A 17,356-nucleotide genomic window follows, 5' to 3' on the forward strand; every position below is an offset into this window, starting at 1 on the left:
CAGTCTTAAGGCTGTCTTTAATATCAAAACGATCCAATCGTGCGTGCAGTGCCATGCTATGGCCGCCCAGTCCTTACGAAAAGCTTCGTCTTCAAGAAAAATGCGTGGTGCATTTGAAACCAATAGCCCTTTAGGAGCCATACTGTTACTCAAGTATTCTTTTAGAATTGTCCCATGCAAGATGGTCCTGATTCTGTTTCTCTTCATCTCTGTAAGATTCTCCCAATCTTTTGTTGTTGAAATACTTTGTGCTATATTAGCATCTGCGAACACGGATAGGTCACTCATGATCTCATCGACCTCTGCAGAGGTATATGATAGACCCTGGTTTTCGGCCATGTTGCCAAAGGGTTTGGCAAATGTAGTGTGGTGTCTTATGTGTTTTATCCAACTCTCGCAGCTGCGCGCTGCCTAAATCTTTACAACAATGGAGAGAGAGAGGGAACAATAATAATGCTAGGCACTATGTGAGGTGGGAACTCCTGGTCCCCCAATTAATCTGGAAAAAACAATAGAGGAGTAACCCCTCGTGGGTAGGGAGAAAAATAACTCTCTGACAATGAGCACTAGTGCTCTGGTTAGCAAATTTTACCCCAACCTGTTACTGGATAAGGCATATCCTTATAGAAGACCCCTCACTCACCAACCTGGTTGGTGACATGCTTCATCATCGGGGTCCCACCCCATAAGCCGAGTGCCTACGGGGTGTGCTGCGACACCTGATTACAGTGGAGCTGGTTTCGTTTTTATGTGTTCAAGACTATCAAAAATTGTGTATTAAAAAGGGCCAACACTACTCACTTCAAGTATTTATTCTTGAGCGCTTGAACCCTTAGTAAAAATCAAGTGTGGCACCTTTGCCTAATTAGGAAGGCTTTGGTGTCAAAAAGTCGTATTAAAATATATAAAAATAGCGAAAGTGTGCTATGTGAATGTGAATATACAAAATTATTGTTTAAAAAGGTCTACATGTTTCAACCCATACATGGATTCAAGGGTTTTCGTCAGGACCGTAGGTGATTTGAACTGGGTGGTCCGCCCGCGCTAAGGAGCGTCCTGCCCTAGTTCAATTTAGAGATCGTAAATAAGGATCTCGTGCAAAAAGGTGCGTTTTTCACTTTTGGAAAAAACCTGTGAAAAGACAGGGAAACAAAAAACAGGAAGGGGTCACACACAGGGGTAGACAAAATGGATTGTACCACATATAACATATATATTCATGATCATTAGGACAATCATAATATCCACGTGTGGAATCATACCAGCATATCACTATCGTGATTGGAACATATCTATTGCGTGGGTGGCAACAGAAATATTGTGATAAAATGCCGGGAGGTGCCTTTCAATCAAAGGGCAGCCGCCAAATGAGGGGTGTCGATATGGTTTGGCGTCTGGAATACGTGAAAAACAGGGGTCGATAAATGGGAGAGTGACCTATTAGCGTGCTGCGCTGTGATCGGCTGCCAAATAGATGTGAGCAGTCGTGAGAAAAACCGTCTCAATAGTATTGGGGCGGCTAGTTATTTAGTGCTTACGCTTGGAAGCGAAAATCTCGCTTCATAGGCACCAGCGTAACCAAGTTGACAGGATTCCGTCTCCTGTAGGTAAAAAAACAACAAGTATCCAGTGTCAGCGCTGTGGCCAAAGCGCTCTGACAGTCGAGTATTGCCCCAAGAAAAATTACGGTCGATCGTTCCCGCATAGCGGTCCTTCAAGTGTACTTACTTGTCGCTTCTGTTCATCAGACCGATTAACCTACTTGGTTCTTGCTCGGCGTGCCCCGTGGAGTGTCTCCGGTGTCTGTTTGCCGGTAATGTGAACACTTCCTCGTTGGGCGTGGCCGGGTCACGTGTGGTGAGCACGTGATCCGGAGGTGGCCAATCACAATGTTCGGTGAACACTGTTGTAGGACTTACCCAAGTAAAGCAATGTTTACTTCGCCATGGTAACGGGTGTAGTGATCTAGGGCGGACAGCGCTCGCTTAGCTGAGCCATAGTTCTAGGGTATTTTTTATCGTGTTTCTGAGCATAAACATAGGTGTGAATGGGGAATATTTACAAGGTGTTAAGTATACAGAGATTACTTTCAGGACATAGGAAAACGGGCAGGGTTGCCGTTTGGAGGCTTAGGCAAAATAGAACAGGCATAGAATAACTCCGTGTGGTGGGTCTGGATTCCAACATGCTCTGTTATGTCAATACATTGTTCCACGGAATATTATCGTTTAAGCCGGTTTTGTGCGTGGAAAGTCTGTAGACCCATCTCTGTTCCTTCTCGTATAGGCGTTTGTCTAGGTTTGTACCAGGTTGTACTTGTTCAATTATTGTCCATTTTATATCATCGGCAGTGTGACCTACCGACAAAAAATGTTCAGTAAGCTTTGTATTTGTCTTTTTGCACCCGATGGTGCTCCTGTGCTCTCCGATGCGAAGTTTTATTTTTCTACTGGTCATTCCTACATAATGCAAGTCGCATGGGCATGTCAATCTGTAGATGACATTCTCGCTATTGCAGTTAGTCTGCCCTCTTATTGTCCACACTTTGTTGGGTTCCAACAGTAGTGTTTTTGTATTTGTGGTAAAGGGGCAGACACTGCAACTTCCGCATTTATAGTGACCAGTTACCTTAGGTAGACCCCATAGATTAGTTTGTGTTTCTTTTCTAGGGTGTAACGCTAGGGGTCTGGTATTGACTACTGCATCTTTTATGCTTCGTGCTCTTTTGAAAGAGAATAAAGGTTTGTTCCATCTTAGGTTGCCTGTGTTCAGAATGTTCCAGTGCTTTTTTATTATTCTTGATACGTCATTGGATATAGTGTTATATGTTGTAACACACGTCAAAGGGATCTCTTCCGGGACCCTTTCTTTTGGTTCCAAGAGCGCTGCGCGAGGCTGATTACGAGCTCGCTTCTGGCTTTTCTGGAGGATTCTGTTTGGGTAACCTCGGTTTTGAAGTTTCTGAGAAAGGTCTTTGGCTTGGCTCTTGTAGTCATCTAGTTCACTACAGTTCCTACGGATTCTAAGGTATTGCCCGTATGGTAAATTTTCGCATAGGGGTCTGGGGTGAAAGCTTTCAAAACGGAGGAGGTTATTTTTGGCAGTAGGTTTGTAATGGGTAATAGTAGTCAATTTCCCATCTTTTTTTGTGATTTTTACGTCTAGGAAGACCAGGGTGTCACTGTTTTTTTCATATGTGAACTTTAGATGATTGTCTCGAGTGTTTATCCAGTTGAAGAAAGAGGTTAGTGATTCCTCTGAGCCTTTCCAAATGGTTAGCACATCGTCGATGTACCTACGCCATATCAGGAGATTAGAGCTATAGGGGTTTGTATCGCTGAGAATGTATTTCTCTTCAAAGTCAAATACATACAAACCCGCTATGCTTGGAGCAAAAGAACTGCCCATGGATGTCCCACCCGTCTGTAGGAATATTTGACCTTCAAACTCAAAATAATTCCTTTTTAGTGCTACCCTTGCACACTCGAGGATAAAGTTTTTGGGTGTTCTTGATGTCCATGTTTCCTTCTCTAGAGCTCTTTCTAGTACTTCCAGCGTTGCATCCTGAGGGATGCTGGTGTACAGGCTCTCAATGTCAAAACTCACCAGGATGGTGTCATTATCCACAGTGAGTTGGTCAAGAATTTGTAAGAGACTCTTTGTGTCCTGTAGGTATGTGCTGGTTCTTTGCACCATGGCTTTGAAAAAAACGTCGCAAAATTGTGACAGTGGTTCGAGGACTGATCCCAAACCAGAGACGATTGGTCTACCTGGCGGTGGTGTCCTGTTTTTATGTATCTTGGGGAGGGTATAGAAGTAGGGGATTTTTCCTTCGCTGTTGCAAAGGAAATTTGCCTCCTGTTTAGATATGAACCCCTCTGTTTCTCCATATTCCACTAGCGATGTTATCTCGCTTTTCAAGTCTTCTGTGGGATCCACTGGTAGTCTCCGATAACTGTTGTCATCTGCTAGAAGTCGCAGACATTCGGTTTGATAAGCTGTGCGATCTTGCACAACAATTCCTCCACCTTTATCCGCAGGTTTTATCACAATTGTTTCACAGTTCCGCAGGGTTTCGAGGGCGACCCTTTCCTGATTGGTCAGGTTCATGAATTGTTTCTTAGGTTTTGTGTTCTCAATTTCATTGAAAACTGCCTGCTCGAATGTGGAAACTTCCACAGGTATCAAGTGTGGCGGAGGGGTGAAAGTGGCTTTGTTTCTCAGACCTGTTTCATTAGGATCTGGATTCTCCTCAGTGATTGGTCTTTTTTCGAAGAAAGCTTTTAGTCTGAGTTTTCTAAAAAAGGACGAGAGTTGACAGTGAAGTCTGAATTTGTCCAGATTCGCTGTCGGTACAAATCCTAAGCCTTTATTCAGAACTGATTCTTCGTCTGTGCTCAGTGGTCTAGTTGCGAGGTTGGTTATTAGGTTTTCCGGTTGCTCGGTCCTGCCTGTTGCGGTCTGGGCTTGTTCTGATTCGCACTCGGATCTTCCGCTGCCCAGTGTACATGAGCTCCCTGGTTTTGATTTCTTCGTTTTCCCCTTCCTCTTCCGCCCCGGTATAAAAAAGGGGGTGTGTAGGGGTTTGGTTGGAAAAATGGCTGCTGGAATGGTGGTTGCCAGCCATACATTGGCATATTTTGTGGGTGGTAGTATGGATCAGGTGGTCCTTGCATTGGTACCGGTGCGTAATGTGACCAGTTCCCTTGACCTCTACCCCGTCCTCTCCCTCTTGGTTTGGAGTTGCTTCCTCCAGAATTTGTACTTGAATTAGAAGTATTGCTTGAGGCATTACTGGAGGCATCTGAGGTATCTTCTCCTTTAGATTGAGGGGTAAACTCTGGGTCAGAGTATGGGTATGCCTTGGTATAAGAGAATTTCTTTAGATCCTTCTGGAACTTTTGTACTTTTTGCTGGGTCAAATTGTCTTTATAGTCTGTCATTTCCTTGTTTAATTCATCAAGTTTTTTCTTAAAGCCTGTAATCGTAGTTTTCATGTGGCTTTCTGTCACCTGGATCTCGACTTGTATTTTTTCGGACAGTCTTAAGGCTGTCTTTAATATCAAAACGATCCAATCGTGCGTGCAGTGCCATGCTATGGCCGCCCAGTCCTTACGAAAAGCTTCGTCTTCAAGAAAAATGCGTGGTGCATTTGAAACCAATAGCCCTTTAGGAGCCATACTGTTACTCAAGTATTCTTTTAGAATTGTCCCATGCAAGATGGTCCTGATTCTGTTTCTCTTCATCTCTGTAAGATTCTCCCAATCTTTTGTTGTTGAAATACTTTGTGCTATATTAGCATCTGCGAACACGGATAGGTCACTCATGATCTCATCGACCTCTGCAGAGGTATATGATAGACCCTGGTTTTCGGCCATGTTGCCAAAGGGTTTGGCAAATGTAGTGTGGTGTCTTATGTGTTTTATCCAACTCTCGCAGCTGCGCGCTGCCTAAATCTTTACAACAATGGAGAGAGAGAGGGAAAAATAATAATGCTAGGCACTATGTGAGGTGGGAACTCCTGGTCCCCCAATTAATCTGGAAAAAACAATAGAGGAGTAACCCCTCGTGGGTAGGGAGAAAAATAACTCTCTGACAATGAGCACTAGTGCTCTGGTTAGCAAATTTTACCCCAACCTGTTACTGGATAAGGCATATCCTTATAGAAGACCCCTCACTCACCAACCTGGTTGGTGACATGCTTCATCATCGGGGTCCCACCCCATAAGCCGAGTGCCTACGGGGTGTGCTGCGACACCTGATTACAGTGGAGCTGGTTTCGTTTTTATGTGTTCAAGACTATCAAAAATTGTGTATTAAAAAGGGCCAACACTACTTACTTCAAGTATTTATTCTTGAGCGCTTGAACCCTTAGTAAAAATCAAGTGTGGCACCTTTGCCTAATTAGGAAGGCTTTGGTGTCAAAAAGTCGTATTAAAATATATAAAAATAGCGAAAGTGTGCTATGTGAATGTGAATATACAAAATTATTGTTTAAAAAGGTCTACATGTTTCAACCCATACATGGATTCAAGGGTTTTCGTCAGGACCGTAGGTGATTTGAACTGGGTGGTCCGCCCGCGCTAAGGAGCGTCCTGCCCTAGTTCAATTTAGAGATCGTAAATAAGGATCTCGTGCAAAAAGGTGCGTTTTTCACTTTTGGAAAAAACCTGTGAAAAGACAGGGAAACAAAAAACAGGAAGGGGTCACACACAGGGGTAGACAAAATGGATTGTACCACATATAACATATATATTCATGATCATTAGGACAATCATAATATCCACGTGTGGAATCATACCAGCATATCACTATCGTGATTGGAACATATCTATTGCGTGGGTGGCAACAGAAATATTGTGATAAAATGCCGGGAGGTGCCTTTCAATCAAAGGGCAGCCGCCAAATGAGGGGTGTCGATATGGTTTGGCGTCTGGAATACGTGAAAAACAGGGGTCGATAAATGGGAGAGTGACCTATTAGCGTGCTGCGCTGTGATCGGCTGCCAAATAGATGTGAGCAGTCGTGAGAAAAACCGTCTCAATAGTATTGGGGCGGCTAGTTATTTAGTGCTTACGCTTGGAAGCGAAAATCTCGCTTCATAGGCACCAGCGTAACCAAGTTGACAGGATTCCGTCTCCTGTAGGTAAAAAAACAACAAGTATCCAGTGTCAGCGCTGTGGCCAAAGCGCTCTGACAGTCGAGTATTGCCCCAAGAAAAATTACGGTCGATCGTTCCCGCATAGCGGTCCTTCAAGTGTACTTACTTGTCGCTTCTGTTCATCAGACCGATTAACCTACTTGGTTCTTGCTCGGCGTGCCCCGTGGAGTGTCTCCAGTGTCTGCTTGCCGGTAATGTGAACACTTCCTCGTTGGGCGTGGCCGGGTCACGTGTGGTGAGCACGTGATCCGGAGGTGGCCAATCACAATGTTCGGTGAACACTGTTGTAGGACTTACCCAAGTAAAGCAATGTTTACTTCGCCATGGTAACGGGTGTAGTGATCTAGGGCGGACAGCGCTCGCTTAGCTGAGCCATAGTTCTAGGGTATTTTTTATCGTGTTTCTGAGCATAAACATAGGTGTGAATGGGGAATATTTACAAGGTGTTAAGTATACAGAGATTACTTTCAGGACATAGGAAAACGGGCAGGGTTGCCGTTTGGAGGCTTTGGCAAAATAGAACAGGCATAGAATAACTCCGTGTGGTGGGTCTGGATTCCAACATGCTCTCTTATGTCAATACATTGTTCCACGGAATATTATCGTTTAAGCCGGTTTTGTGCGTGGAAAGTCTGTAGACCCATCTTTGTTCCTTCTCGTATAGGCGTTTGTCTAGGTTTGTACCAGGTTGTACTTGTTCAATTATTGTCCATTTTATATCATCGGCAGTGTGACCTACCGACAAAAAATGTTCAGTAAGCTTTGTATTCGTCTTTTTGCACCTGATGGTGCTCCTGTGCTCTCCGATGCGAAGTTTTATTTTTCTACTGGTCATTCCTACATAATGCAAGTCGCATGGGCATGTCAATCTGTAGATGACATTCTCGCTATTGCAGTTAGTCTGCCCTCTTATTGTCCACACTTTGTTGGGTTCCAACAGTAGTGTTTTTGTATTTGTGGTAAAGGGGCAGACACTGCAACTTCCGTATTTATAGTGACCAGTTACCTTAGGTAGACCCCATAGATTAGTTTGTGTTTCTTTTCTAGGGTGTAACGCTAGGGGTCTGGTATTGACTACTGCATCTTTTATGCTTCGTGCTCTTTTGAAAGAGAATAAAGGTTTGTTCCATCTTAGGTTGCCTGTGTTCAGAATGTTCCAGTGCTTTTTTATTATTCTTGATACGTCATTGGATATAGTGTTATATGTTGTAACACACGTCAAAGGGATCTCTTCCGGGACCCTTTCTTTTGGTTCCAAGAGCGCTGCGCGAGGCTGATTACGAGCTCGCTTCTGGCTTTTCTGGAGGATTCTGTTTGGGTAACCTCGGTTTTGAAGTTTCTGAGAAAGGTCTTTGGCTTGGCTCTTGTAGTCATCTAGTTCACTACAGTTCCTACGGATTCTAAGGTATTGCCCGTATGGTAAATTTTCGCGTAGGGGTCTGGGGTGAAAGCTTTCAAAACGGAGGAGGTTATTTTTGGCAGTAGGTTTGTAATGGGTAATAGTAGTCAATTTCCCATCTTTTTTTGTGATTTTTACGTCTAGGAAGACCAGGGTGTCACTGTTTTTTTCATATGTGAACTTTAGATGATTGTCTCGAGTGTTTATCCAGTTGAAGAAAGAGGTTAGTGATTCCTCTGAGCCTTTCCAAATGGTTAGCACATCGTCGATGTACCTACGCCATATCAGGAGATTAGAGCTATAGGGGTTTGTATCGCTGAGAATGTATTTCTCTTCAAAGTCAAATACATACAAACCCGCTATGCTTGGAGCAAAAGAACTGCCCATGGATGTCCCACCCGTCTGTAGGAATATTTGACCTTCAAACTCAAAATAATTCCTTTTTAGTGCTAGCCTTGCACACTCGAGGATAAAGTTTTTGGGTGTTCTTGATGTCCATGTTTCCTTCTCTAGAGCTCTTTCTAGTACTTCCAGCGTTGCATCCTGAGGGATGCTTGTGTACAGGCTCTCAATGTCAAAACTCACCAGGATGGTGTCATTATCCACAGTGAGTTGGTCAAGAATTTGTAAGAGACTCTTTGTGTCCTGTAGGTATGTGCTGGTTCTTTGCACCATGGCTTTGAAAAAAACGTCGCAAAATTGTGACAGTGGTTCGAGGACTGATCCCAAACCAGAGACGATTGGTCTACCTGGCGGTGGTGTCCTGTTTTTATGTATCTTGGGGAGGGTATAGAAGTAGGGGATTTTTCCTTCGCTGTTGCAAAGGAAATTTGCCTCCTGTTTAGATATGAACCCCTCTGTTTCTCCATATTCCACTAGCGATGTTATCTCGCTTTTCAAGTCTTCTGTGGGATCCACTGGTAGTCTCCGATAACTGTTGTCATCTGCTAGAAGTCGCAGACATTCGGTTTGATAAGCTGTGCGATCTTGCACAACAATTCCTCCACCTTTATCCGCAGGTTTTATCACAATTGTTTCACAGTTCCGCAGGGTTTCGAGGGCGACCCTTTCCTGATTGGTCAGGTTCATGAATTGTTTCTTAGGTTTTGTGTTCTCAATTTCATTGAAAACTGCCTGCTCGAATGTGGAAACTTCCACCTGTGTCTTGCCTCGTGTTCTTCTTCCTGGGACAGCATCACAGACTCCCTGTGCAATCGCCATGCAGTTCTCATGCTATGAGAGCTGCGCTGTAATTGTATTGAGCAGGCTCATTTGACACTCGGCTCAGATTAGGGAGTCTGTGCTGTTTTTTCAACCCGGCTGCACAATACAGCTGGGTTGGAGAAACCTAACTGGACATATGTGTTTGGCTGGTTTGAGACGGCTGGCCAAACACACATGCACACGTAGAAGTGCACAACCAGTCTACCTCCCACTCCCATGGCCTTGGCCCTGCCCCTTCCTACACACGCTGGCTGAGCCAACGGCTGAAAAATAAAACGATGATGGAATATCGTTTTATTTTTCAGCTGCTGGCTCTGAGCCAGTGGGGTGACGCTCCTCCGCAATTGGGGAGGAGCCACCCCTGGCTGTATTGCTGACAGGGTCAGAACATGAATATTGAGCCAGTCACCTCGAGAGCTGGACACACACATGGAACCAGTATTGTTTTAACAATTTATGGGGCCCTGGGCAAGATATATTTTGGGTCTCTCTGTTCGAAATGTTACTGCTAATCGAAGCCATCATGATGTCAAACAAACTTTCAGAAAGGGGTTCACACAAAAAACTTTGAAATGTGTCTTTAAAAACCCCACAAAAATCCATGAACCATGGCCACAGTAAGACAAGACCAGTCACCCTCAGACCTGCATGACTCACAGATGGGATACATTCAGCCGCTCCTATGGCGGGGTCTGTGAGGGGGCTTGGGTACTTCACGCACAGTCTCACGCTTGAATACTCACCTCACTGTGGTCATCAGAGACTTTTTTTTTCAAATAATTGAATACGTATTTGCAGGCCCTGCACTTGAGTCCCAAGCCACGACGCAGCTGGTTTGTTCCATCCTTACTCCTCCATTCCTTGTTCTCCCGAAGGGTTCCTTTAGACTTCCAGCAGACTCTCCAGCAACTGAGCCAATCAGCATTTGGGGCAAAAAAAATATATGAATAAAAGTACATAAGAGTTCATTCTACAGTCCCAGGACTGGGGGCATGCCCGGACTGGCCGTTTGGGGGCACCGGGCAATCCCCCGGTGGGCCGCATGGGTGGGGGCCGGTTTTGGGCCCCTGGGGGCCGTTTTTGTTAAAGCTGCAAAAACGGCACTGTAACAAAATCGTCCGGAAACCAGCCCTGGCAAAGAGCGCGGTCACACCCCTAACCCCCGGGGAAGGGTGGGCGGCCGAGCACTTTGCCAGGGCTGGTTTTGGTTCCCAGTCCGGCCCTGTCTGGGGGTGGTGTGCTGCTTTCACTGCCCACTAGGCTGACCAGTCTACAGGAAAACTGGGAGATTACCCCGCAGGATGCTGCTACTGAAAGCCCTTTAGGCCTGGGGTGAAGTCAGTCACATGACAAAAGCTGTGCAATCAGGAGATTTCAGGTATATGTTGTTCTGGGGGCTTAAAAATTCTGTGCCCGATTAACAGAACTAACTTAAGACAAAATCCTAACTTAAGTCTGAAGTCTGTCTTAAGTTTGTCTTAAGTCTGTCTTAAGTCTGTCTTAAGTTTTTCTTAAGTTTGTCTTAAGTCAAACTTAAGACAAAATCCTAACTTTACTACTACTAAATGCCTTCTGTGAATTCCAAAAGTAGTAAGTTTAGGATTTTGTCTTAAGTTAGTTCTGTGAATCGGGCCCTTGGTTTTTAGGAGAGAGTGAGTTCTGTCAGGTCGGTGTCAATCTCAATCCAGGACAGGGAACAAATCAGCTGTATGTCATGCCAGTGTTTTTAATAGGCTGGTAGGAGTGGGCCGAGTCAGTGGCATCCTGGGACTGTTTTCTGGAGACTGAATGGGCAGCGATAGTCAGTCACAAGTCAGATTGGTAATTATGAAAAGCTGACAAAGCTGTGGAAAAGCCAATTGAAGATGATGCCAGGCAGAACTTCTACATGGCTAGTAGAGTTGGAGAAAAGAGGGAAATATTGTGATGGAAGACACTTCAAAATAGTGTTTTCCCTATCCCAAAATGCATTTGGAGATGTTTTCTTCCAGAGAGTATGTGGCCTAGCAGCATCGCAGCAGGGCTGACTTGTCTGAGTAAGGTTGGTCTCTTTTATAAATGGCTTAAGTAAAATTAAAAGGGAATAGAAATGCTGCCATGAGGTTGGTTGGTCGCTATAAGCAGTGTTACTTCACAGGACTACCTCAAACTGATGAAACTCTGAAATGGAAAATACCCCTCCAACGACTCCTGGCTAGTTACTTTCCATTTGGAGTAATGTCTAAGCCTGGAAAACCATGTCCACAAAATACAAATGTGCAAGAGCATGCCCCTTTTTGCGTGGTCACCCCCATGTTTTAAGGGCTGATGATTCTGTTTTTTTAACGCGCAGAATCTTTGCTCTGTGCTCTAAGGCACTGCTGCTCACTTTCAAGTGTATGTGCTCTGACACCTAAAACATGGCAAAATTGGCAAAATTAGAAGGTAAAAACTTTGACCGGGTCGACCCGATTGGCTCCATCACAATCAGCCTGAAATTGCACCTAGGTCTGAGTCAACGGTAATTTCTGATGTACACTTTACTGTTTTTTGGTGTTTTTTGTCTTAACATATTTTAAAATCCATATCCCCAGCCCCCAAAGCAGGATTTTAGTGGCTTTGGTTTAATTTTCTGGTTATTGTTTTTTATAATCGTTAGGAAGTGTTTGTGAGCTTTTTATTGTAGTGTTTAGACTTTTTGACTCTATTAGTGTTGTAAAATGCTTGCACAATTTTCAAAATTAAGCATGTTTGTTCTGTGCACTAGCTACAATGGTTGGGGACAGTTTTAAATTATTGAATCTGTGTGTTTGACCTGACAGGACTTTGGGGCTTATTACTTAGGATCAACTCACATTCTCCTCAAATAATAACCAATTTTCTTATGAAATGATTTCCATGGACACACCATTTTCACGACAAATAACTAAGTAAAGAGAAAAAATGAAACAGGACACGTGGTGAAATACCAGGTTAGGTATATCAAAAAAAATGACAAAACATACTATAATTAATAGCATTAGGCAAAAATAAATAAAAGACAGGGCTCCAATGTAAGTGTACCATTGCTGCAGTGGGTTTTCTGTGTCAACTACTTTGGAGCCCAAACAGGTGTAATTCAGTGAAAAGGTAAATAAATTAAAACAATTAAACAAATGAAGGAGGTGGAAAATGAAGGTGAAAGGTGCAACACCAAACCCCACGAGTAGGAATCCCCCACAATACAACAAGAAGAAAGCAGCTAAGAGACCATGGGTAAAGGAAATATTGAAGTTGGACAGGGAACAGTAAAAAGGGTTTTGTTTAGCTCCACTTTAATTTGAAATCCATAGCTTACTGCAATCCTGAATAGAATGTTAATATTATCTAGGGCTCCTGGTTTTATGGTATTTATTTTTTTAACATTTCCATCTGCATTTATGCATATTTATTTTTGGATAATTTTATCTGTATTTATCCATATTTATTTTGAGTTGTGTGAACAATTAAACTGAAATTAGTATATTTCCACATTTATTTACCCAATAAATTTCCACTATTGCTTAAATGCCTGTCAGGTTTCAATGCTATGAACACCGGAGAAGATAAATCAATGCACTTACATGAAAATATGCTAATTTCGTTATCAACGTTGTGAATATCTACTGCTGGTTAAACCTCTTTTCTAAAGTTCCTTTCTTTTTTAACACCCTTACCTATCCTGGCAGTCAAGGCAGACCCTTACCTGGCCTGGCAGTCAAGGCAGACAGTATTAGGAATAACTCAAAATGCAACCCAAGTTCTGTATTTATCCATATTCAAAAATAAATACAGACATGAATGTAAATGTTTTTCTGTCTGTATTTATCTGTAAAAAGCAGTAAAATGGAAAAGAGGGAGCCAGAATTTTTACATATAGAATTATAGATGGGAAACAGTGAATAACCCAGGGTCCTGAGTGATAACAAATAGAAAACAAGAGCAAAGGTAATTGGGTGTTTTGCTTGATAACTCTAATCTCTTTTTAGTTTGATACATTTTTAATTTGAAAATATATTTTTCTTTCTAGTCAAAATTAAGTATACTTTAATGATCAACTGTTATTAACATTTACTGAAATGAGTTGTAACCAATATAGCAATATTAATGAACTTTACCAAAGCAGCTCGTGGGGGAGGGCAGACAGGAAGTAACATTCCGTACCTTCACCAACAAGAAGCCTGCCACAAGCTTTAAGGGCTCATTTCAGGCTCCTCTGAAATTTGATATATTTGTCCACCCTAAGACCAACTGGAAGTAGACAGGCCATGTCGCAAATTCCAAAGTTGCACTTAAATGTGGGAGAAACCCTTCCACTTGCTAGGAGAACGAGAGACAGAAAATCTAAAATCAGCAATCCCCAGATTCCAGGATACTGAGTAACAATAACAACTTGTTAGACGTTTCCGGGTGGACAAGAAGGGCAGAGCTAGAATGAAGAAAGTGTGATTGCACTATAAATTAAGTCTGTTGGGTTATTCTGTAGGCACTACAAAGGAGAACATCGGGGTAAATTGCCTAATCATCATCATCATCATCATAAAATCTTTATTTCGGTAAAAAAATACCATAAAAGCACAGGTTAAAACATGGACAGATGTATAGATGTTACAGTTTATACATGACAATTAATTATTGCAAATCACATCCAAATTAGAACAATAAAATTGAATTCTATTAAAAACATGTCAGTATTTTTAAATGTTAAAAAAAGAGACGGAGCAAGTTTATCAATTAGCCCATATACCATGCATTAACCCTGGTCAATTAAAACAGTACAAATACGCCACATAGCTGCCAGAAACTTCGAAACAGCAAAAACAATTGGTCCAGCGGTGTCAGTTTTCAATATTCTGAGTGCATGCGCACATTGCCGGAAACCAAGGTTTTTGCACAATGGTATAAGCCAATGCCTCCTCGATTTTAAATAGGCAGGGCAAAAAAAGAAGACATTAGTCTCCGATTCACTTTCACATTGTACTGAGGGCAGTTTTTCGGAGCAGACATGGCCCATTTGCATGTGAAGGTTCGTAGGGGTAGAACGCCATATCTCCATTGCACATACAGTTTTCTGACTAACACAGGGTAAATTATATCTAGAAAACATTCAAAACTATTTATATATTTCATCAAAAGAAGAGTAGCGGTTCTGGAGCCGATATTGGGATTACACAGGGCCACGTTCAAGTTCTCAGCACGATATGTTATGTTGTTATGTTATGTTATGTCCACTTGTAGCGCGCACGGATACTCATGAGTGTCCCGGCGCAAAGCCAGAAGGGAACAAGAGGAAGATAACAAACAGGGAGGCGAGTTTGGTGTTTCGGTCATATATTTTCTTAAAAATGGCAAAGTGCAGGAAAGATCACAAGAAGAGATTAAGAAGCAAATAAATGAGTTTTCATTTTCTTTTTAAAAGCGGCAAGGTTCTGAATAGACCGCAAGGAGAGGGGAAGGGCATTCCAGGCTGCACTAGCCTTCACGGCGAGGGAACTACCCCCATCCTTTTAAGCCTGAACCGAGGCACCCGGGCAAAGCATTGGGTCGCGGATCGAAGAGCACGAGCAGAGGTATAGAAGGAAACCCGCTTTTGAAGATAGAGAGGACCAAGGCCATGAAGGGCACGATGGGCCAAAACTAAGGATTTGAACCTGACCCTTTCAATGACCGGAAGTCAGTGCAGAGGTACACAAAGATGGGGAAGCAGTCGCTTTCAGATTTCAGGAGGGTATGCTAGCCACTAGCTCCTGGATGACCAACAATTGTTTAAAATTAAACTCAGACAAGACCGAGGTCATGATCTTTGGCAACCCATCCCCCGGCTGGTCTTCCATCTGGTGGCCCAAAGAAATGGGCACCCAACCACAACCTGTTACCAAGGACAGAAACCTAGGAGTAATGGTTGATGATAAACTGATTTTCAACCACCACGTAAACAATGTGGTATCCTCATCCTTCTACCTCCCAAGGAAAATCAAGAAGCTTATGCCCTATCTCCCGGCTTCGGCGGGAAAGACCCTTGTTACCACCCTGATCTTCTCTAAGATCGACTACTGTAATGCACTCCTCCTTAATGCCCAAGAGAAGGTCCTGAACAAGCTGCAGTCGGTTCAGAATGCTGCAGCTAGGGTCTTACCCGGCATTCCTACATTTAAATCCATCACCAATGCCATCCGGCATTTTCATTGGCTTCGGGTCAGAAACCGGATTAAGTTCAAGGCCCTTTGCATCACCTATAAGGCCATCCACAACGCAGGCCCTCTGTTCCTTAAAAAGGCCTTTCATATATACTCCCCCTCAAGAACGCTCCGTTCCTCCACGGCCCTTTGTTTACCAGTTCCTCGCACAAAAACCTCCTCTTGGGGAGATAGACGCTTTCTTGTTGCCACCGCCAGACTCTGGAATACTCTGCCCCTCTCCATTAAAAGCAGCCCCACTCTCTTAATCTTTAGGAAACATTTAAAGACCTGGCTATTCAATCAGTGAGTCTCACTAGCACTTCTTGTCTGGATTACAGTCCTCATGCGCCGAGACACCCCAGGGTATTTGTGCGCAATACAAATTTCCTGAACATAAACATAAACATAAACAGAGAGCGAAGTTGAGTGGTCACACTATTCCTTGCCGAGAGGCCCAGTAGCAATCTAGCGGCCGTATTCTGGACAATCTGGAGTTTTTTAAGCAGATATCCAGGGGACCCAGCAAGGAGAGCATTGGAGTAGTCCAGTCGTGAAAGGATCAGGGCGCAAATGACGGTTTCTCTGGCTGCTTGGGGGAGAAGCGGAAAAAAGATCCGCAAGGTCTTGAGGAGACCGAAGCAACAGCCGGCAAGTTTCTTAATATGGGCAGAAAAAGAGAGGCTCTCATCGAACCAAACTCCCAGGTTTTTTGCCGGCTGTTCCGACATAGGGGGAGCGGGGAGTCAGGGGGCCACACCTGCTCGCGAAAGTCAGCAGGAAATCTGCAGAAGAGTAAGATCTCAGATTTTTGTTCATTACACTTCAGCTGCGCGTCAGCCAGCCATTTGAAGATGGAAACTAGGCACTGTTGGGATGCTAAAGCCGAGCTTGAAGTCTTTTCCCAGGTGAACAACAGATGCGTATCGTCAGCATAGGCCATCACCTTGGCCCGAGCTCCTCTGCAAGATATAAAAGCGGGGTAACATAAATGTTAAAGAGGAACGGGCTGAGGGAAGAGCCCTGTGGGACTCCAGTGGTGACCAACTGAGGGGAAGAAGAAAAAGGGGGGAGCCAAATCTGCTCAACCCGCTCATCCAGAAAGGACCTAAGCCAACCCCAAGCTGCTCCACATACCCCAATCTCAGCCATCGAGCCAGAAGGAGGGCATGAGGGACCGTGTCGAACACGGCCGAGAGGTCAAGCAAAATAAGTGCTGCCCCCCACCCACGTCCAAACACTCCCGAATAGCCTCCACCGCCTCCACTAGGACAGTCTCAGTACTATGAGAGGTGCGAAACCCTGATTGTGCAGGATATACCTTTGCCAGCGTGATGGCCGAAATCTCTTTGCAACCCTGCTCAGGGTCAGACCATAGGATGTAAAGTCCCAACCTGGTCAATTCCTTCTTGATATCCATAAGCCAGGGGATTTTGAGTATGCTTGGGAAAGTGAGTATTTCCCTGAGCTCCTGCCTATAGTTAATCAGCTCTGGCGTGGCCCAAAGCCGACGCCAGAACCTTAGTGGTTTTAGGGCTAACCCCTCCTCGATTGGCAAAATCCCCATATTGAGTCTTAGTGGGAAGAGCGGGGTACTGGGCGGAAGGGCTAGCAAGTGACTTATAAAGTTGTTCTCTACCCTAGTGAATTGGATGTTGTTACAATGACCCCATAGTTCACCACCATACATATTGCACCCCTAGCTTGAGATTTGTAGATCTCCAAAGGGGGGGAAGAGGTTTAATCCTTGAGACATTAGATAGTTTGAGGATCCCACCAGATAATTGGGCAAGTTTTAGTAGGGATTTAGTTTGCTTGGGACCCCAAGACAGACTCAATAATTGTGACCCCTAGGTAAACACTGGTGCTTACCCTTTCCAATCTTGTTTTACCTATGTT

At 43.9% G+C, this 17,356-nt stretch overlaps 1 protein-coding gene across 1 annotated transcript in view; it reads right to left on the reverse strand.

Annotated features, from left to right (window-relative positions):
- The window catches only part of LOC144790897 (uncharacterized), a 127,870-nt gene that overhangs the window by 77,511 nt on the left and 33,003 nt on the right, over window positions 1–17,356 (reverse strand). Inside the window, exons 5-6 of the mRNA XM_078665541.1 lie at window positions 12,988–12,992; window positions 10,028–10,193 (exon numbers count right to left, since the gene is read on the reverse strand). Of these exons, the coding sequence (XP_078521667.1) occupies window positions 10,028–10,193; window positions 12,988–12,992 (171 nt within the window). The remainder of the gene's footprint in view (window positions 1–10,027; window positions 10,194–12,987; window positions 12,993–17,356) is intronic.

The sequence above is a fragment of the Lissotriton helveticus genome, chromosome 11, assembly GCF_964261635.1.
Source record: "Lissotriton helveticus chromosome 11, aLisHel1.1, whole genome shotgun sequence".
Taxonomy (NCBI): domain Eukaryota; kingdom Metazoa; phylum Chordata; class Amphibia; order Caudata; family Salamandridae; genus Lissotriton; species Lissotriton helveticus.